At 43.9% G+C, this 20,776-nt stretch overlaps 1 protein-coding gene across 4 annotated transcripts; it reads right to left on the bottom strand.

The window, feature by feature from the left end:
• Positions 1 to 878: 878 nt before the first annotated feature.
• larp1b (La ribonucleoprotein 1B) lies at positions 879 to 20,774 on the bottom strand. Of its 4 annotated transcripts, XM_069535540.1 has the most exons (20): positions 19,208 to 20,774; positions 16,595 to 16,656; positions 14,950 to 15,006; positions 14,478 to 14,709; positions 12,821 to 12,994; positions 12,119 to 12,244; positions 11,801 to 11,963; positions 10,429 to 10,573; positions 9,939 to 10,116; positions 9,405 to 9,592; positions 8,606 to 8,680; positions 7,671 to 8,027; positions 6,013 to 6,127; positions 5,684 to 5,853; positions 5,471 to 5,577; positions 5,187 to 5,347; positions 4,967 to 5,111; positions 3,981 to 4,090; positions 2,700 to 2,827; positions 879 to 2,465 (listed from the first exon to the last, which is right to left on the bottom strand). In XM_069535540.1, exons 1-20 carry the CDS (start codon positions 19,533 to 19,535, stop codon positions 2,175 to 2,177), a joined length of 3,312 nt encoding a protein of 1,103 aa, XP_069391641.1. In that variant the 5' UTR covers positions 19,536 to 20,774; the 3' UTR covers positions 879 to 2,174. The 4 variants fall into 4 exon arrangements, with proteins under 4 accessions (XP_069391641.1, XP_069391642.1, XP_069391643.1 ...); XM_069535541.1 differs by lacking the exon at positions 8,606 to 8,680; XM_069535542.1 differs by lacking the exon at positions 12,821 to 12,994.
• Positions 20,775 to 20,776: the final 2 nt, after the last annotated feature.

Genomic DNA, 20,776 nt, shown 5'->3' with positions numbered 1-20,776 from the left:
CTCGGAGCTCCTGTGTTCAACCTTTAAAAACACTGAATACATATTGAACAGAAAGTCTATGGGCAGACGTATGAGGACATTTTGTTCTAACAGTCACAACCTCTGTGACATTGTGATTTTACAAACTGTCATCTGCTGACTGTTGTCTGTGAGTATTTGACTATTGTCTGTTACACCCCAGTTGTCATCGTGTCTAATATTTGTGTTATTACGAGTTTGTCGCAGCACTAAACTGAATAAAAAGCTTCTTACTAATGAAACTAAATGTACTGACGACACGCCAGACGATATTAGTCAACGATGAAGAAATCAAATTAGAGACGAGTCTTAAAAACATCTTCACATTTAATATTAACTGTCCCAGAGAAAGAAGTCTTCCAGACAGCCACGTTTTTATTTTGGAAGCGGGATTTCCGAGGAACACGTGAAGGCAGCAAAGCACCCGCCTACCTGTGTTATGAGACTCGAGGTTTTTTTTCCTCTGTCGCGACCCGTAGACAGAAAAACCCAAACAACACAAACTTCTTTTGAAACGTTTCAAACTCTTTTGCTGTTTTTTACTCATTTGTTCTTCTTCTCTTCTTTTAAAACGAGATAACGATGGAAACACAAATCAACTTTCGCCCAAAAGTCTGTTTATGAAACAACAGTTTCTTCCCAGTGAAACGTTATTTGCCCGTATTATGGTCAGAAAACCTTCTCATCTGTTCTACATCATGAGCTCTTTGTGTTTATGCTTCACCTGAGCCTCCCTTTTCCACCGAGGCGTTCACCGACCGATCAGGTTTGACGACCGTCTCATCGCCTGACGGTTGAATCTGCAGAGTTGGAGATAAACCGAGCGACGGCAGAACAGATCACACCAAACAAACACCAGCTCGTACAATCAAGTGTTATTTTATATATTTTTTTGCATTTTACAATTCATCGACATGCGTTGCTTTGTCCTAAAACACACTCAAAAAAAAAAAACCACATTACCGATAAAACAAATCACTTCTTAAAATCAAAAGGATAATTGAATAGCAAATGATTTTTTATAGTATTTACATTTTTTTCTTTAAATTCAACTCTAAATCTTCTCTTTAAGTCCACTGATGAAGTAAAGGAAAGTTAATGATTAAAGTGCTCTAGAGCACTAAGCCTCAAACATAATATGAAGTAAACTTCAAGCTAAAATATATTGTAGTTTTTTTTATGAAGCTAGCTCACACCCATAATTCCAGCAGAAATATCTTCTTTTTTTTTTTTTTTTTTTTTTCATCATAGTCAATAGCAAAAGCTATTTAAAACTGCATCGATTACCTAAGACTATTCCATCAATCAAGTAAAAGGAAAAATAAAAACAAAACAATAAATTATTCTACCTCTGGGTGTAAAACGGGACTTAAAGTAAGTAAAGCTTCCCAGATGAATTTGTCATTTTTCCCAGGTTTGAATTAAAAAACCGATGCGATGGTTCAGCTGTGATGTCTGTCAGTCAGACCAAGAAACATCAGGCCACATCTGTCGCGGAGCAACAGCCTCGAGGGTCGGCCCACAAACGTACGACCGCAGATGTCGACTTTGATTGTCACGATGAAGAAGGTGAAGAAATTTATGCCAAAAAAACAAACAAAAAAATAGTAAAAATGTGAATGGTGGTCACGTTGAAAAACATTAAAACCCCAAATCATCACCTGGGAAGACTTTAAAAAAAAAAAAAAAAAAAAAAACAGAATTTGGACTTTGTGTTTTGTCACCAATCGTCCTCCGATGTCCTGGTGAGTCAGATTTAAGGCACACAAGACAAATCTGCAGCATCTCTTATCTTGGCAAACTAGAATCACAGTTCAACACCTCGTCACAGACCAGAGCGGTCGACGGGTTGTGGAGGTCGACACACTTGTTGAAGCGTTTGGCATCTGAGAGAACAAAAGGCAAAATGCAGGGAATGCATTTTTTTTTTTTTTTTCTGTAAACATAATGAGCTGCACAGATTCAAGCTCACTGCCTATGCTTGCTTGCTTGCTTTAAAATGAAATGCACTGATAAAAACAATCAAATGAAGTCAACCACGCTCAGTCTCTCTCCACACCCTGACGGTCTGCCGCTGAAAACAGCAAACTCCAGAGCTCGGAGCCGCATCGCTCCGCACCTCTTCTATCCAAACCCACGCCTGCGGAGAGGGAGCTTCATTTATTTGGTGCAGCGCTCTGCTTCTTCCCGGCCCCGGAGTCCGTCTTCTTCGGCTGGGCGCTCGCTCCAGCGGCGGATTTCTGGGCGTTTTCTTTGGGTGCGTTCTGAGCAGCAGCGGCGGTGGCGGCAGCAGCAGCGGCGGCGGCGGGTTGAGCGGCAGCACCGGAGGATTTAGACGCCTGCGTGGGCTTTGAGGTAGTGTTGGAAGGGTGTCGCCGACGCCTCCCTTCGTCCCCGGCCGAGGACGAGTGACGTCTCCTCCTGCCGCCCTCCTCTCCCATCGGGGGCTGCAGACGCAAAGGTCGAAGTCGGGATTAACGTGAGAAAACCAACACAGCCTTTATGCTACCAGTGAGAAACCTGGAGGTTTATCAGAGCTCAGAGACCCGAGCATCGTTTAAAAACAAACTCCCGCACGAAAAACTTCACTAAGACCACCAGAGCGGAGACCTCTGACTTTTTATTTTTAAATCATTTAACCATTATTTATTGATTTTCAATATCAACTGGTCTTCACTCACCACCACCCTGAAGTCCTCCAGGTTCTTGAACTGGGAGAGGTGCTCCTGCAGCTTCGGGTCGATGGGCTGGTTCCTCATCTTTGAATATTTCAGGAAGGCCCAGAACTTCTCCAGACCGTACAGCTGACCTGGAGGGGGAGACGGGGGAGACGGGGGAGACGGGTTCAACACGAGGATTTAGAGGTTTCACCATCACATCATCATCTACAGCTCAGTTTCCTCTGTGTTTCTATCTGACTTGAATAAATTCTCAGAGAAGGAAAATCCGGCCACATTAACTCCAGAAGATAATTTAAAAAAATCAAATATTAATATTTTATCCAGAAGTAATAAGTAAACATTTCACAACTAATCCATGAAGTCGTCTGATTAGATAAGAGACTCGTGTTCAGTAAGAGGTGGAGACAGTTTGCTCTGGTTCAGTCTGCACTGAGCTCAGATCCACAGTCGGAGGAAGCTTCCAAACGTTTTTTAACACCAAAGTAACTTCACTGGAAATAAGTGTCTCACGTCAGAACTGAGAATCGTCCGCTCTGCTCCACCGAGTCACTCAGTGTTGAACGAGCTGAGGAATCCTGTCCTGTTCTTTTAAACACAACTGCACATTCGGCCTAGAGGAGTTTTAGTCGGGTAAAGTAGGTTTACAAGGGAATTAACACTTCATTTGAATTCTGCTTTTCACAGACAACATATAATTTATTATGACACTGTTTGTTTTATACTGTAATGTAGTTGTAAAAGGATAAAATTACTTATTAAATGTTTATTAAAGTTTAATTCAGCAAAGTCTTATCATGTATCCTCATAACGAACATTAACACAAGATAATTAAGATCTACATGAACATATTTAAGACTTAGTGCATTTTAACATATTTATTTACTTTTTCAGACCTCACAGAAACCCTGTGTTTTTATAAAATACATTTATCAGACATTAAATAATAAAAACACTTAATATCTGATTAAAACTACAATAGAATCTGTTATAAACATTTTTTTTATGTTTTCAAGCTGCTTACAAACACTAAGTGTTATTATAATAATATTAAAATCATTTCTGGCTTCATCTGTGAATCTGTGAGGTACTTCCACACTCAGATATTAAAAATGAAGTATTTAAATAAAAACATATTTATCGTATCTTTTTATTTTGATTTATTGTTGTTTGAACTGTAAAGTGTGTTTTTCTTGAATGGGTTGAAAAGTGAAAGATAAACTGTGTGTTTCTATGAAGCACCGGTGAAAGTGAGGGGGAGTCTGTCTCGGGGGACGTCTTTACCTTTCTCAAAGTCTCTCAGCGTCTCCTCTTGAAAGTCCTTGAACAGATCTAACCTGAACCTCCTCTCTAAACCGTAGCTGTAGTATCTGAACAGACACTCCAGTCCATACCTGCAGGAGGGGGGGGGGGGGGGGAGGGGAAACAAATGTTTATCTGCACTCTGACCTCACGGACACGTAAACATCGACACTCAGCTGCAAATCTGGCTCCGAGACACAGGTTTATTTACACAGACAGGACGATGAGTGGTGTCCGCACCGGGGGACGTTCTGTTCTCACATGTGTCTCGCACATTTGACAACAGAAGCCGCTTTGTGTCGTGGATTATTAATGACTCTAATGAAGCCGACGGGGGGGGGGCGGGCGGGCGGGAACCGGACGGACGAGTCGACAGGTCTTTGGTTACATCGAGTCCATACGAGCTGCCGCACCAACAGCTGATGGGGTTGTCACAGTGTCGGCTCACACACACCCTGAAACTACAGTCGCTCCCTCATCAACATGCAGGAGCGAGCCGCCAACTTATTCAGAGAGGAATGTGGGTTTGGCAGATGTGCGAATGTGCTTCTGGCAAACGCCGCAGCAGAGACGCCGCCGGCTGTTAACCCTCTGCCGTCCGCAGACTTTGATTTCTTCGACATGTGCGGCTCCACTCGTTCACCCCGAGATGTTCGTTCCACTTGTGTGTCTGCGGAGGATCTCGGAGCTCAGCGCACGTCTGAAAGCAGCTCATGTGAACGTCTGTGCCAAATTTAAAAGGATTCTCTTGAAGGGAATGTGAAGGGACCTTTGACCTTCAAAATCGAATCGGGTCATCGTTGAGTCCAAGCTTCAGAGCTTTGAGACGAGGATTTAAAAAAATAAGACGACACGACTGAAGAAAGTCAACTTTGCCATTTGCTCATTTTCACCACAATCTAAATATCACAGTCTCACATTATTCAAACAAACATGTCCGCAGGGAGCTCTACTTCCCACCCCCTCACCTGTAGTTCTCTTTGGCGTCTTCCACTGAATACTGTTTGAACTCCTCGTACATCTTCCTGTTGAAGTTGTCCCTCAGGAAAAAGGACCAGAACCTGAACAGGGTGTTCATCTCCTGTGACTGACCCACTCCCAACCGTTTCCTCTCTGAAAGACACCGGACGAGTCAGACGCGGCTTCAACACGCAGGCGAATTGACAACGAGATAAAAACTAACCGCACCGTTAAGGCACCGTCGGCGGTACTTGTGGTAACCCTGCTGGGTGAAGCCGTTGTCCCTCAGCAGCTCGTGGGATGGATGCCAGAACTTGGGCAGAGACTGAGGGGTGCAGCCGTAACTTCCCGACAGCGGAGCTCCTTCTGACGGAGACGCGTTGGAGCTGCTGCGGAACGACAAAGGACGAAGAAGAATCGTTTGAGTGTCACGTTTTAAAAACAATCTGTATTTTCAAATCCTTGCACATTCATTAGGAACATTTATGACAGAGTGAAACGAGCGGTCGGACCTGATGGATGCGGAGCGCGGCCGGTGCTCACGGGAGTCCATCACCCAGCCGATGTGAGCCTCCTGTGGAGGGTTGGAGCTGTGGCGTGTCTTCTTCTTCCTCGGCGTCTGGAAGGAAAAAAAAAAAACCGACAGATACATGATAATCGTATGTTATTATTATCAAACCTTTATTTTAACAGGTGTAATCCCATGTAACCTCAGGCCAGCTCACCTGTCCATCGATGGTGCCGCTCTCCTTCATCACCGGGTAGAAGCGCGGTGTCTTGTTAGGATCCTGGCGTCCGGGGGTGCGAGGCGTTCTGGGGGTTCGCGGCTCGTGAGTGCTGGGTGACTCCGGGACCGTTGTGGGCAGAGAGCGAGACAGTTCTGCTGCGCTGTCCACTGAGAACACACGTTACCAACGTTTTATTAACTCACTAGCTTTCAAACTTTACTTTTTAAACGTTTCTTGCAGATAAACATTTCTACCGAGTGGTTTATCCTTTAACTGAATTATCTTTTTACAATCTTGGTCAGAAAAAGGAGAGAATCCGAACCCACCTGGCATCGGGGGAGGTGGCACTTCCTGGTTCGGGTCAACAGGCACTTTGGGGGTGAGAGTGTCAAACTCATCTTTAGAAATGACGCTCAGCTTCTTGAAATTCTCCGCTTCCGGCTGCGGAACACAGAAACACCAGTCCAGTCAAAATAAATAAACGCAAACAAAACAAGACATTTTTTAATTTTCTAACATTTTATGGACAAATTCTAATCTTCACTCTCGACAGTTTAACTGTTGAATCGACAGTAGCACTCAAAGTATTCCGGCGCCACACTCAGGATGTGAAGATTTCAAATATGCTGTTTGAACTGATAACGACACGGTGGTAAAAATACACGACGTGCCAGCGGCTGCAGTTTGTGTGACACTCAGCAGCTGTGTGTCGGACTTTGAACGTTACACATCAGCATCAGGTGGAGGAGAAAAAAACACAGGCGACCTTGGTGTGTGTGTGTGTGTGTGTGTGTGTGTGTGTGTGTGTGTGTGTGTGTGTGTGTGTGTGTGTGTGTAGGCGTGACGTTTCCCACATGTGGCGACGTTACTGACGACCTTTGAGCCCAGAATGAGCTGAGCACACTGAAAACAACAAGTCCCAAAAAAACAAGAAGTGACTTTAAGGAAATTCAGCTTTTAAACGGTTTGAGTTCAGACTTTAAGATTTAACACTGAGTAAATATTATAAATTATAAATATTATGAGTATGAATGACATTAACTCTTGAGATGTGACTAAAGGTCAGAGTTAATGTTTAATTAGTAGATTTCAAAATGTGCAATAAACTAATAAAATGTGTGTTTGTTGTGAATCATAATCTTCAGTTTGAAAAGTACTTGCAGAAAATCGATGACGTCAAAGAGCAAATGTTTAATTATAAGAATCATTTAAAGCTGAAATCCTCTCATTCGTCATCCGACAGAGAATCACTGCGTCCAACTCTGAGCTGACATTAACCTTTGACATCACAAAGAGAAGAGCGCCTGTCTCCTCATGAGCAGACGACCAGTGACTCCACATGAGGTTCACTGGCTCCTTGTGTTGGACGCTGAGCTCTGGCAGCAGCTGTGTGACACGTGTGTCGTCTGGAGGATCACGCAGTCGGCGATGAATGGTTTATTTTCGTCCTCCTGTTCGCAGCGTGTGCTTCAACAGCTCGGTTTTGAAATGTTAACAATTAAAAATCCTGTGGAAACAATCGTAAGCTCCAGAAATGTAAAACTAATCTTGTGGCGTGGCGGTTACATAAATATATAAATATTTTATCAGGTTTCGTTTGTGCAGCTCATCCGGCTGCAAAGCAGATTTCCCTTCATAAAAAAACTGAAGTTGAGGGTGTTTAAATTTCTTATTTGTTGTTTTAAAGATAAATAATTTAGATCCAGGAAACGTTGGCTCAGCACAAACACAGACCGGGAGAGGAAGCGACAATTAGCCGAACATCAACAACCTCAAATCCTTTGTGTTGTATCGTGTCCACCGAACTAATGCTGAGTTTCACTCGTCTGCAGAGGGCGGGAAAAACGTCTGGGATGTTTTTACAGAGCACGGACGCAGTGAGGGTGAGAAAGAGAGCGAGGCAAAGAGCGCTAGATCCGAGATCATCAGGAAACTGTGAACAAACGAAGACGCTGATTTCACAACCGCTCCATGTTTTTCTCACCTTGATGCACTCGACTTGTTCCTCTCCCGTCCATAGGTCCTGTTCATAGTAGTACAGTCCATCATTGATGGCTTTGGCGAGGTCGGTAGTGATCTTAGCACGGGACTCGTGGTTTCCCGTCCGGTCTCCGCTGGGGTGTTTACGCATGTAGGGAGGGGTCTGGGTGACGATGAGGATCTTGTTGACGTCTTGGTCGTCCAGCTCATAGTCCGAGTTGTCCTCGTCCGACCAGTCGGTGAACTGGTTCTTCCTGGGCGCCATCTGCTCCATTTCCTCGTCGAATAGGAAGTCCAGCTCCTCCTGATCGGGCTCGGCTGGTGCGGGAGCTTTGTGGCTGGGGGGCGTCTTACTGTCGCCCTGGATGAGACACACACACACAAGTGGATTTTAAATTCAGGGTGTGATGACGTTTATAAACCGCACAATGAAGTCCAAAAACTTCTTACAGCAAATCCTGGTCCATAAATCAATGTCAAGATTCTGGTTCTGTGACAAAACCATTCATTTAGAGCAATTAAACTGATTCAAGTTAACGTGGAAAGTATTTTATTCGATCAAACATTTCTAATTAGTAAACCGTTTGCCCTGTTTGTGCAGGAGAAGAATCAGGATGTGAGAAAACTGCTCTGACGGAACTGTTCCAAAAATAAATCTGCCTACATCCGTTATAATGAAGTAATGTCACATTATTATATCAGTCACGGTTCAGTTGTTGTACTTTAAATGTACTAAAACTTCACTGTATGCAGTTCAGTGAACATGGAGCATCACAGCAAAGTGTTGACGGTGAAACACTGAGATATTAAAACACGTTATCGATGAGGATGTGCAAATTAAATATGTTTGAGTTGAATCACGAGACATGAATGAGAAGAACGGTGGAGCAGGACGAGAGGACAGTCTGAGAAGGGAGAGTGAAGAGGGAAGTACTCAACTGCTGAGGGGAGGTGATCGGGTGGGAGCGCTGAGGGAGGGGAGGAGTCTACAACACACACATCATCACTGACACGCTGCCGGTCAAAAGATGGAGGACGAAAGAATCAGAGGAGACAGATGGAGAGGAGGAGACGCGATGAACACGGAGGAGAGAAGACAGGAAACAGAAACAAAGAGTGATGATGGGAGAGATGAAGAACAGACGTTGAGCTTTAATTTTACCCCTGAGTGTGTTTTACTTTGAAAGTTAATAAGATGTCGTTTGGTTGCCTGGTGACAAGAGGATCCAGGAATTTAACATTTCCTGTTTCGGTATCCAACTCACTTCCTGACGCAAAACTAAAATTCCTCGGGTAGTCTTTGGTTATTTCCTGTTCTCGAACCACAGTTCACTGAATCTACAGGCAACCAGGAAATAAACACTCCATGGATCCACATCACAACTACTGTCTCTAGTTTTTCAAGTTAAAACTTAAAACACTAGTTGTTAATATTATTCTATTTTATGTACATATAGTTATTTGCTGCTTTCACTGATGTTTTTCATGCTTAAATATTTCTCTATGTATTTTAAACTTTCATATAAATATAAAATTTGTACATTTATAAGTAAAGAAGAGACAATTAAATTAAACGGTGCTTTTACACACCGGGGCCCTAAATAGAAAAGGGAAGTTGACATTTTATTAATCAAATACTATTTGTGACGAGCTTCTGTTCCAAAAGCTTAACTTCAGACACAGACGCACTGAGAACCACGGATCTGAAGACGCCAAAGTTCTCTTTCACTTTCGGTACCTTTGCCTTTCCTGACGGCTGTTTGTGGCGTTTCTCCACCTGGATCCAGGCATCGGGGTCCGGTTTGGGGGCGGGGGGGTCTTCAAAGGCGTCCGCGGTGGGGAGCGACTCCTGGCTCGAGGAGTCGGCCTCCGCTGAGTCCTGAGACTCGGCGGACTCAGGAGGCGTCTCCTTCACGGGCGAAGAAGCTGAAAGAACATGAGTCGACCTTCAGCGACACTTTAAGTAAATCGCTGTCAGTTCTCATTCAGGCCACAAGGCGCCAAAGTCTGGAATCTCAACTCAACGTTCATGTGGAATATTAGACAAGACAGAAAATATAATATTTTCTTTTTCGTCAAACGAATCCTTTAACGAGAACAAGATCACGAGTTCCTACTCGAGACATCAAATCTTTTAAAAATGGCTCATGTTCAGTAATTTTCCCTAAATCATCGTTCACAGAGATTCAGAGTTGACGTCACTCAAACTCGATAAAGAAAATGAAGGAACACTCAGACATCACGTCGGTGGTGGAGCGAGTCGATTACTGACCGGAGTTTGTGGAGCTGAGCGTCTGACGAGGGACGAACTCGGGGCAGTTGATGAGCTGGGAGAAGTCGGTCCGGGGGGAACCCACGACGGTGGGGGTCGGGATGGGCCAACGCTCCGGCTCAGTTTTACAGCGAACTCTGTTGTCCACCAGCTCCACCTCTGTGCTGTTCTTCAGAGCCTGGAGAGCAGGAAGTGTTATTACACCGACGTTTACACTCGTATCCATGAATTGCGTGTAGAGTGGCAGCACTTTTACTGCCTTCCATTGTCTGGTTGTGTTTTTATTGTGTTTATATTCTCCTCAGAGGAGGAACTCAAGATTACAGCCAAGAGCTTTTTAAATAAAACCCCAAACAACAACAGAATAAGTTGAATAAAGTCCTCGGTTTCTTTCTGACCTGAAGCCAAACTGTGAAATACACAAGATGAAACCAAACTAATCCCCAGAAGCAGCAGCAGCAACGATGAGAGGCGGACGATGGGAAGTTACCTCCATGATGAGGGCGACGTCGGTGGTCAGGGCCTGGACTCTGTGGAAGCTGGCGATGAGGGAGATGGGGAGGAAGCCCTGCACGTCCATCTTTCTCCTCAGGAAAAAGTCTCGCTCCAGGTTGTGGAGGCTGAAGTAGTACTCGCTGGAGGAAGTACGCACAGTTCAGTAAACGCACTCAAACACATTTTAATTTTTGCTTCAAATGAAACTGAATCTGGAGAAGCCAGGCGAGCTCCAAGATCGACCGTGTCGTCAAACTGTTTTCACATATGAAGGATTTATTGCGTTGAGTTGTGCACCAAAAATCTGTAGACGGAGAAATCTCCGAGGGCTCCATTACTTGTCACAGCACTTTAAGTCACCCCTGCATCCGCGTGCACGTACGAGCACGAGCACGGAGGTCAGGCTCGGCCCGCGGGCGATGTGCACTGGCTGCTTCGTGCGGAGTAACGTCGGCTGAGTGAGCAGCCTGAATAACATGAAGGAGACGAGAGAGGAGAAGACAAGAACCCCCCCCCAACCTCTCTTACACCTCTCTCCTCCTCCCCCTCCTCCCTTAAAGTTTTTCTACATGTTCTTGCACAGGCCTGCATATAGTTCGCCCCCCCCATCCCCCCAGCAGCACTCAGACTATTTTTAGGACCCGCCTCACCCCCCCCACTATTCTGAGTCCGCCTCAGTAACGAGGCCAAACTCGTCGGACGGACCAGCAGTGCACGCTGCCCCCTGCAGGTCACACCGGAAACCCAGGGGAGATTTACGACACAGCACTTCTTATCGCTCTCTAACTCGCTGCACAAACACAATCGTCACCTGTTTGACTCCGGTGGTTAAAAATATTCCCACCTTGACCTTTTCAGGTATAATTTTCCACGCTGCTGATAAAACTGAGGCCAACGTGTTGCTACTCGCCTCGCGACAGAGCGACTCCAAAAACACACGTTGTTTAAAGTGAGATTCGTTTGAAGCAGTTAGAAGATTATTTTTTAATCACAGTATTTTTATATTTGAGCGGCAGCTTAAACATTGTTAGTGGATTAAAAAAAACAATATAAACTTAGATGGAACAAGTTTAGGATGAGGAGATATTTCATAAAGGGATTTTTTTGTTTTCTAGTACTTATGATTATTTTAATTACTTATTGATTTAAAGGGTATTTTCCCTCCACAGCAGAAAATGAAGCAAAACTTCAATCACAGATCCCAAGGTGGCATTTTTAAATCTCTTGTTTTATCAGATTAAATAATAACTAAACATTTCATTTGTTGTAATGTAAAGATAAATATAATCTTTTTTTTTTTAAGAGGCTGGATTAAATGAATTGCTGATTTTAAAAGAACAGGAAGGAGAAAGTTGTCGATTTCTTACATTTGACGTTTGATGTATTCCTTCAGGAGCTTCTCATCCACCGTGTACATCTGGACCTTGCTGCCGTCGTCGTAATAGTAAACCATGTTGGAGCCGAACTCGGCCTGAGCAGAGCCGTCAGATGACTGAGAGTCTCTGAAGCTCTGAGAGAATTCATAACGACCTGAAAGAGCAGAGAGGAAATGCAAGAAACGATTCTTGAATCCCGAGGGAAGAGCTGCAAAATACCTTTCATGAGATGTGCAGGTGAAGAAAAACGTTTTTTTCTTCTTTTCTAAATGAAACAAAAACTGAAAGGTGTAAAAGTATTTAACAAACCTCGTCCGCGACCCCTCCCGCGCCCACGACCTTTCCCTCGGCCTCGTATTCCTCCACGAACGCTGCCACTGTCGCTTCTGACGCTGGCGGCCTCGTCACCAAAGTCCCGAGGGCCACTTCTCCAACCTGTGAGCGAGAAAACGTTAAAAGTTCAGTGTCAGCACGTACACCCAGTATCCCCCCCCCCCCCCCCTCCATTGGGTATAAACTCAATAATAAGGTTTTCTCTAAACGAACATCTCTGTAAAATGTTTTGTTTCTTTACAACCTGAGTGAAAATCTGACTTCCTCCACTCGAGACTCGACTCAAGACTGAACGTCCCCGGATCTCAGTTATGAAGTTGGTTTGTTAAATGATATGAGAACCAACGGAAACGGAAACTGTGGCAACAAAACCCAAGTTACTGGATTAAAAAGAGGTTTGAATTGAAAAACCTCAGGATGAGCAGAGAGACGTTAACGAGCCCTGAAGACAGAAAGCTCTAAAACAAATGAAACACTGAGGTTTGTGTTCGGGTCAAAGTTTCAATCGTCAGTTTGATCACAGCTTTGTTTTTAAAACCATGCGTTCATTCTGCCACGTGTTAGTTTGAAGAGAGAAGCTTGAACACCCAGAAACACTGCGGACGCCAAACCAACGAGTGAAGAAGCAAAACAGAGACTGAGGCGTGAACAGAAAACAGTGAGCTGCTGGCCACTTACTCCTGCTGCTATCATGCGGCCTGTTATTATGGAGCGTGTGATTGGGCGACGAGGGGTCAGGGGAGTCGCTGTTGGGCTCTGCGTCCGAGCGCGTGGGGGCCCCACTGGGCGTCTTGTCGCCGTCGTCCCGGGACGCTTCCTCCAGCGGCAGAGAAACCCACTTACGTTTGTTACCTAGCGATGATTGCACACCGGAAACAAGAGCTTCAAGAGTTTTGTTTCCCGAAATTTTGGAACAAATTAAATTGAAATAAAAAGTCAGTGAGACTCGAACATAAAAAAAAAAAAAAAAATGATGAAACTTCTTCTTCTGGTCGTCTTAATGTAAAAGTTCACAAACACTCAACTGGACATAAAATGATGAAGATGAAGTCTTTATGTTGACAACTTACAGAATAGTAGAAAAGTATTTATGTTTATATCTAATATTAAAAAAGGTTGTTTATGTATTTTCTTAATTCAAATTAAATATATTTGGGATTTGTGTTGTTTTTATTCATAGTTATTTATAATCTGCTCCCAAAAGACTCAATATCTATCTTTATCAAATTCATTTCACTGATTCATTACAGACAAGAAAATCAAATTGAGCTGTGATAAAAAAAAAAAAAGCTCCTGACACGTTTTAAAAGTTGAACCCTGGCAACATTTTTTTAAAGCTTTTGATTTTCTTTGAGAAACTGAGTCGACAGATTCAGACGGAGGCTCGTAAACCGCTGCTCAATCCATCTTTCATCCAGAACACAAAGTCGAGTCACGACATGTTTTAGTGCGGAATAATTCAACCTGTCATTGTATTTACGATCATCGCATATTTTTATGAATTAACTGATAATACACAATAAATCCTGGATAATTAACAAGGTTAGCTCTTCTCTCCCGTGTCTTTTTTAAACTTTTAGAACATTTACGTTTATTCGATTTCTTGATAAAGTTAGAAGAAATCAATATCACTCTAAAATCTAAACCTAAATCTGCATAAAAACAAGAATTTTCCTTATTTAAACTTTAATATTTAAACGTGACACAAAATGAAAATTCAGTTGCGCTGGTGACAGAACCAGATGAGCCGCCTCCTCCTGTTCCCAGTCTTTATGTAAAACTAAAGTAAGCAGCTGCTGGCTATATCTTTATTTACATTATAAGTATATAGATATAATATTAACCTTATTATCTATAATAGCATATCCCCAAACTGTCCAACCACATCTCAAACCGGTTTTGATTAAATCTTCTTATATTCAAAAAAGACGTTTATTCCCGATGGATTTTCAGTTGAAACAGGATTTTCAAAGCTTCAGTGAATGTTTAATGAATTATCTCGTTTTGGGTAAAAAACTTTATCTCTGCTTCAGACTTGGTGAAATGGGAGCGAATCAGCGGAAGTGCAGGAAACAGGTGATCAGAGGAGAACATGCAACCGATCATGATCAATCCAGTTATTGACCTCAGTGGAGAAGGTGTCAGAGTCGTCACTGTGCGGTGAAAGACGTGCCTCGATAAAACTATCAGCTACATTCGATTATCTACCGACAAAGTTTAAATCGATATTTTCACGACACAGCGACGAAATGTGAATTAATCAAACCAGGACTGCAGCTGCTGCCACCGCTGTTCAGACATGCCGAACCCGAAACGGACAGAAAAGACTCCTTACCCTCGCCTCCTCGCTTCTTCAGGCTGGCGTTCTTGGCGTCCTGTCCCGCCTTGGACTCTCCGTCTTTGGGCAGCTCTCCCAGCAGGTCCAGCTGAGCCTCCTGGTTCTCTTTGCTCTCACCCCCGTCGTGGCTGCTCTCCGATTTCCTCTCCGGCCGCTCCCTCCTCTTCTCCTTCTCTCTGCGAGAGGAGTTAGGCTTCTTTCCGTTGTTGTTGAGGACATTTTGTTGCTGCTGCGGAGACGGACAGAGAGACGCCAGGTTATATTCGTGCTTTATTCTATTTCCCTTTTTTAATTTAGTTTGTTCTGTGTCCTCTGTAAAAATCTAAATCTAAAAAATCTTTAAATAGCTCTTCATTACCAAGAATTTGTGTTTGTCTTAGAGACAAATAAGCTTCGAGGAAACGGACACAGAGGTTTGTTTTATTGAACTAACATCACCCACACGTGATCACACACACACACGACGTACCTCTTTGGCCAGTTCACCAGGTGTGGGCCAGTTTGTGATATCGCTGAAGTCACTCGACTGTAAAATAAAGAGAAATAAACACAAAGATTAATGACAACAAATCAATATTTTAGTTTTTTTTTTTTTTTTTTACAAGTGGACCCCTTCAGCTCGGTTGTTATATCAACATTGCCCGTGGAGGTCAGTGCTCCGTCTGTGGAGGAACTGCAAACACCGATAAACGCGTCACCTTCCACCAACGTGGATGTCGTAAATCTGGACAATCCGATATGAGATCAAGGTTAGAAGGACGAGAGTCACGGAGGAGATTAAATCCTGATGTTATGCTCACGGTCGCTGTTACAGGGATTTGTCTGGAAACAAAATTAAGTTTAAAATGTGTTTTGGTTTTTAAAAAAACTCTTGACCGACGCAGGTGAACTGACTGAGGTGGTTTCCTCCTCACTCGGATTCTTTTACAGACGCAGCATCAGTGAACCTAAGTCACTCAGATTGTTTTGTTTACACTGAGTTCACCGGTAATTAAAACTGCACTGAAGTTTACTCCCAACAAACAAAGCTGGTTTACGATCAGTGCAACTCACCAGAACTCCTGGAGCTCAACCTTCAGTCGTAACAAGCGGATCCATGGATGAATTTCTTTCCCCATAAAACGTTTGCTTGAATATTAATTTTGAAAACTTCAGGTTTGTTTACAAGTTACTGAGTTCTTCATCTTCTTTGCTGCTGCAGATTGTGGCACATCACTGCCACCTGCTGGCTGCAAGTTGTATTCACTTTAAAAATCAGATGTTTACATGTTTTACTCTTTATAATTGTTTCTGTCTTGACTTTCTGAAAACTTTTTTAACATTCAAATTAAAAATCCATCAGTAATTATTCTGACAATCAATCAACCGGTTGAGTTACACTGAGAGAATTTGTTTTGGGTCCAGTTAATGTGAGGATTGCATCGTCACAAATTAAAGCTGCAGTCAGTGAAATAATCAATTCAGAAAATGTGGTCAACAATCGATTCATAGTTTTGAGGCTCCAAATAACCAACTGTAGTTCAAGCCTCTCAAATTGTAATAACTTCCTGTTGATGACAGTAAACTTACTATCTTGGGGTTTTTTTTTTAAAAACAAGTGAGTCAGAGAAAGCGTTGGACCTTGTCATGAGATGTTTCTGACCTTCTACGGTGTGGTAGATTAATATTGTAGATTTAAAAAAAAAAAAACAGAAGCCAGGGAGGGTAACGTTACGAGAACCCTGTGAAAACTTTCTGAGAAACATGATTAACTGAAATGACAAAGAAAAGCAAACAGAACAAGCCGTCTGCAGCCGAGAGCAGAAGCAGATGTCGATTTCCCATCCTGCATTTCACCAGCTGGCAGAACGTAAGAGTGGTGATATATGACCATGTGACCACTTCAAAGAGTCGAACGTGTGGGTTTATTTAGGATGACTTCAGGCCCCGTGTTGATTAAAAGCTCAATTAAAGACAGAAACAGAACCTGCTGATTATTCTGTGTTGTTGAATGAACGACACCAAACACGTCATCCACGGCTTCTGGAGCCTCCAGCTCTTTGACAACTTTAAATTAAAACAAGATTTTTACAAAATAAATAAGAAAAATAAAAAAGAATAAAGATCATCGTTACCTTGCTGGACTTCCTCGTCCTGGGTTTGCTGGCACGGACGACTTTCAGAGCGTTTTGTTGATCTGCAGATACAGAATCAATGAGTGACTGTGACATCATCATATGAACCTGAACAGAGTCAAATCTAAACCCCCCCCACCCCCCTCCTCCTCCGGACGGTTGCTCAACGCTGGAGTTACAAAGTTGAGTTGTGTGCTCTTGCATGCTCTGCTCAGTGTGTGTGTGTGTGTGTGTGTGAGAGTGAGTGTGTAGAGCCCAGGGAATTTATGTCAGTACAGAATGAATAAATATCCTCCTCCCCCCAGGGACCGAGCGACTGAACTAGTTGAGGGTGTTTTGTGCATAGCCAGCAGCGGTATGCGGCTGCGTCTCTCTGCAGGCAGCTGCATGCTGGGAGTGGCCCGCTGCAGCCTGACAGTCCCTATCGCTCGGCAGAGGATGGTCAGATTGATAAGAGACGCAGGGCCGAGGCCTCCATATGAATGGGTGTATGCATGAGCGAGCCTGCAGGCGTCCACCCACAGAGCTGCCTGTACAGTAGCGCTGTAAAACGATGCCTGCGCTCTCGTCAGAGTCAAACGCTTCAAATATAGCTCCCCCCCGGCCGCTATGTGCTCTGACACACATTCAGAACTCGCGTTGAGTTGAACAGACTCAACTCAACAACAGCACAGTTCTTTAAATCTGACTTATTTGGAAGCGAATAAATGGGTTAATGAGACACACAGAGAGTTTAACAATCTGATGTGTTCATGCAAACTCCAAGTCCAGGCTGTAACAAAAGAAAAAAACATGAAGCAGGAGAGAGACTGGCAGCGTCCTGGATTTTACTCCCAAGTATGAGTCACAAACCAAAAACCGTGGATCCTATTACATTACCCATAATGCAACAGCACCTACCATTAGGATTCCAACCCCCCCCCAAAGTTATACCATAGCCCAAACTCTACGTTTTGTAACACAGGCCTTCAGTCACTACTTTAAACCTCGGAGTTAAAACGAGGATGATGCCAGAGACAGTTTAAAAACTTCATGTGATCCTTTAAGTTCTGTTACTGATACATTTTTAAAAAGCACATGGGAAGATTAATTGTGTTTCTCCATTTTGGGTTTTCGATTGTTAATCAGAAAATAAAACACGACATTTGAACGTGGGGTCTGAGCCGATTGAACGTTTTCTAATCTCTTTAACGACTGAAACGCTCCGACTGAACCAGTCAGGTGGATTCAGTCACATTCAAATGTAAATTAATCATTTTGGTAATTTTCTCTGTTATGTGACAGAACACTGAAGGTATGGTCGGGTCAATTTGTCGGCCTTGAATGAGAGTTTGGGGAATTGTAATAATCATTTCCCCTCTTTTATACACTTCATTGAACTAAACCTGAATTAAAACCCAGGTGCAGGCAGCTCATCAATATCTTATCTTACTCAAATGAGCCCGTCACTGTTAATTCAAAACAGCGGACACATATCTGAGTTAAGAACTGTTGGTCACACACTGGGTTTTATTCTCATCGTCATTTAATGAACCAATGAGCAACAATCAACCAGAGAAGTGGTCCAATAGATTAATGTTGGCTGCTGCTTAAATCCTCCGCTCTTTACTTTTTACGTTGATGGATAAAACTTTATTTTGTTAAATTTAAAAAATGAAAATCAACTCACCACCATGACAGAGGGGGGGGGCGAAGTTTTAAAAACTTAAAACTTAAGTAGGAGGACAACAGAGGACTCTCATCACAGCGCTGAGCAGATAGTGAGTGAATCTTTTATTTTTCTGTGAACTTGAAATTTGCCCCTCGCCTTTTTATTCAACTGCAAAGTTTCTCATCCGTGGAGATCTGTGACAATTAACTGGTGCATGACACGAATCATCTAAAGTTCCTCTAACTGTGTTCGACTTAACTCACTCACTTCACTGCAGCACCTCCACCTGTGCAGCCACAGTCTCTCTCTGCCTTCGCTGGTGACGGAGGGGAGCAGGCTGGTGGGAGGAACTGCAGGAAGCCAGGCCATTGGACATGCAGAACGTGTCTTTACAGCAGCAGCAGCAGCAGCTAGCCTGGCTGTCCTAGCTTCTACACATCTACACGAACCCTTGCAGCACAAACATGAGGTCGAATCCCTCCCTCCCCCCACGTGTTCTGCATCTCACACACACACGCTGTCCTGTGTGAAGCTGTGTGTGTGTGTGTGTGTGTGTGGGGGGGGGAGAAGCTGCAGGAAGCTCGCAGGCTAAAGAAGTAGCACTTGTCAGAAATCAACACGTGGTGCTCTGGAGCAATCCGAGTAGCGCTCAGTGTGTGTGTGTGTGTGTGTGTGTGTGTGTAGGGGGGGAGGGGGGGATGGGGCGAACATGGCACCATCAACACCTCTGCACCGAGCTGACAGTCGAGTGAGTGCACGGGGCTCTGTTCGAAATAAACCCCGGGGTGAGGTGACACAGGCCCGGGTGGGTTCGGGAGGATCCCCACCCCCCCCCCTCCCGCTGTCACAGAAAAAAAAAACGCCGCCGCAGCAACGTGCTCGGGCAGCTGCGACCGGGACTTGTCGCCGTGTTGGTAAAAGTTGAACACACCGCGCTCTGTTTGAATAAACCCCCGGCTCACCTCTCTCCTGGGGGCCGATGGTGTTGATGGCGACCCGGCCCGTGGTCCGCTTCGTCCACGGGTTGACTTTCGGCGGCGGAGCCTCCACGACCTGCCCCTTCACCGCCTCCACAGCCGCGTCCGCGTCGCCGCCCTGGTCGTTCTCCTTGTCGTTTTCATTGCATTTCCTGTGGGTGTCCGCGGGGCTCCTGTCCGCCTCGGGGCCGTCCTGCGGCGGCTTCTCGGAGCCCCTCTGCCCCGGCTGCTCCCTCTGCGCCTCGGACTTGTTTTGGTTCTTCTCCGCTGTCAAACCGGAGTCGACCTGGCTGCTCTCGACCTCTGCGGACATCCTGCTAGTTTCCTAACAGCTCGCAGTGTTAAATCCAGTGTGAGGCGGTGGTCCTGCTCCTCTAGTCCCGGAGAAAAGTCGTGGGAAGCTCGGGGGGCGACCACGGCCACAACTTGAGGTAAACAACTTTTTCCTGGGGCTGGACCTCGCTAGCCAGCTAGCCGAGTAGCTCCTGCAGCTAACTGTTAGCTAGCTAGCGAGCATGCAGGAGTCAGCGGGCGGAATGTGGGGCTTTACCGGCCGGATCGACGCTCTGGAGCCGGCGAGTCGTTACCTGGCAGCGGCTGGAGTGTCACCATGAGACCCACGCGACCTGAACCGCTTCACCTGCGAGTTTCAACAACTTTACACGAGCTTCTCTCGCGACCTCCGGTTTCCACGCGTCCACAGCTCGTGCAGCCTCCTGCTCTCTGCCTGTAAACAGTGGCTCTGCTGCCCCTGGCGGCCACACCGCGGCACTACAGCACCCACCGTTCATTTTCATTATGTGTATGAAGTAGTTTATTTTTCTTTTTATCTCTCTCTCTCTTTCTTTCTCTCTCTCTCTCTTTCTCCCTCTCTCTCTTTCTCTCTCTCTATATATATATGTCTGTCTGTCTGTTTATTTACCTCTTTTTCTGTCTTGTCTATCTATATTTGATATATTTCTATATATATGTGTCTGTCTGTCTATATATCTATATTTCTATATATATGTCTGTCTGTCTGTCGATATATCTTTATCTATATGTCTGTCTGTATATCTATATTTCTATAAATATGTCTGTGTGTCTATATAACTATATCTATGTCTGTCAGTATATCTACATTTCCATATATATATATATGTGTCTGTCTGTCTATATGTCTTTATCTATATGTCTGTTTGTATATCTATATTTCTATATATATGTCTGTCTGTCTCTTTATTTACCTCTTTGTCTGTCTTGTCTATCTATATTTGATATATTTCTATATATATGTCTGTCTGTCTGTCTGTCTGTCTATATATCTTTATCTATATGTCTGTTTGTATATCTACATTTCCATATATATATGTCTGTCTGTATATCTATATTTCTATATATATGTCTGTCTGTATATCTATATTTCTATAAATATGTCTGTCTGTTTGTTATATGTGTTGATTTAAAGTGAATTTAAAATACTGTTGGAAATGTGCAAAGTTAAAAGTTCTTAATGATTATTATATTTTATTTAAATTTGTGAAACTGGGTAAACTATCAGTCACTGGTTAATTA

This window comes from Paralichthys olivaceus, chromosome 12, assembly GCF_024713975.1.
Source record: "Paralichthys olivaceus isolate ysfri-2021 chromosome 12, ASM2471397v2, whole genome shotgun sequence".
NCBI lineage: Eukaryota > Metazoa > Chordata > Actinopteri > Pleuronectiformes > Paralichthyidae > Paralichthys > Paralichthys olivaceus.
The sequence above is the reverse complement of the archived record's forward strand: the minus strand, read 5'-3'. Positions and strand labels throughout refer to the sequence as shown.

What these genes read in the sequence shown, in the direction of transcription:
- larp1b (XM_069535540.1), bottom strand. Translation starts at nt 19,535, where the DNA reads ATGTCCGCAGAGGTCGAGAGCAGCCAGGTCGACTCCGGTTTGACAGCG. An exon ending in GAAGAAGCGAGGAGGCGAGG is followed by an intron (nt 12,995 to 14,477) that starts GTAAGGAGTCTT and finishes AATCATCGCTAG; the next exon opens with GTAACAAACGTAAGTGGGTT. An exon ending in TGGAGGACTTCAGGGTGGTG is followed by an intron (nt 2,466 to 2,699) that starts GTGAGTGAAGAC and finishes TTGCGTCTGCAG; the next exon opens with CCCCCGATGGGAGAGGAGGG.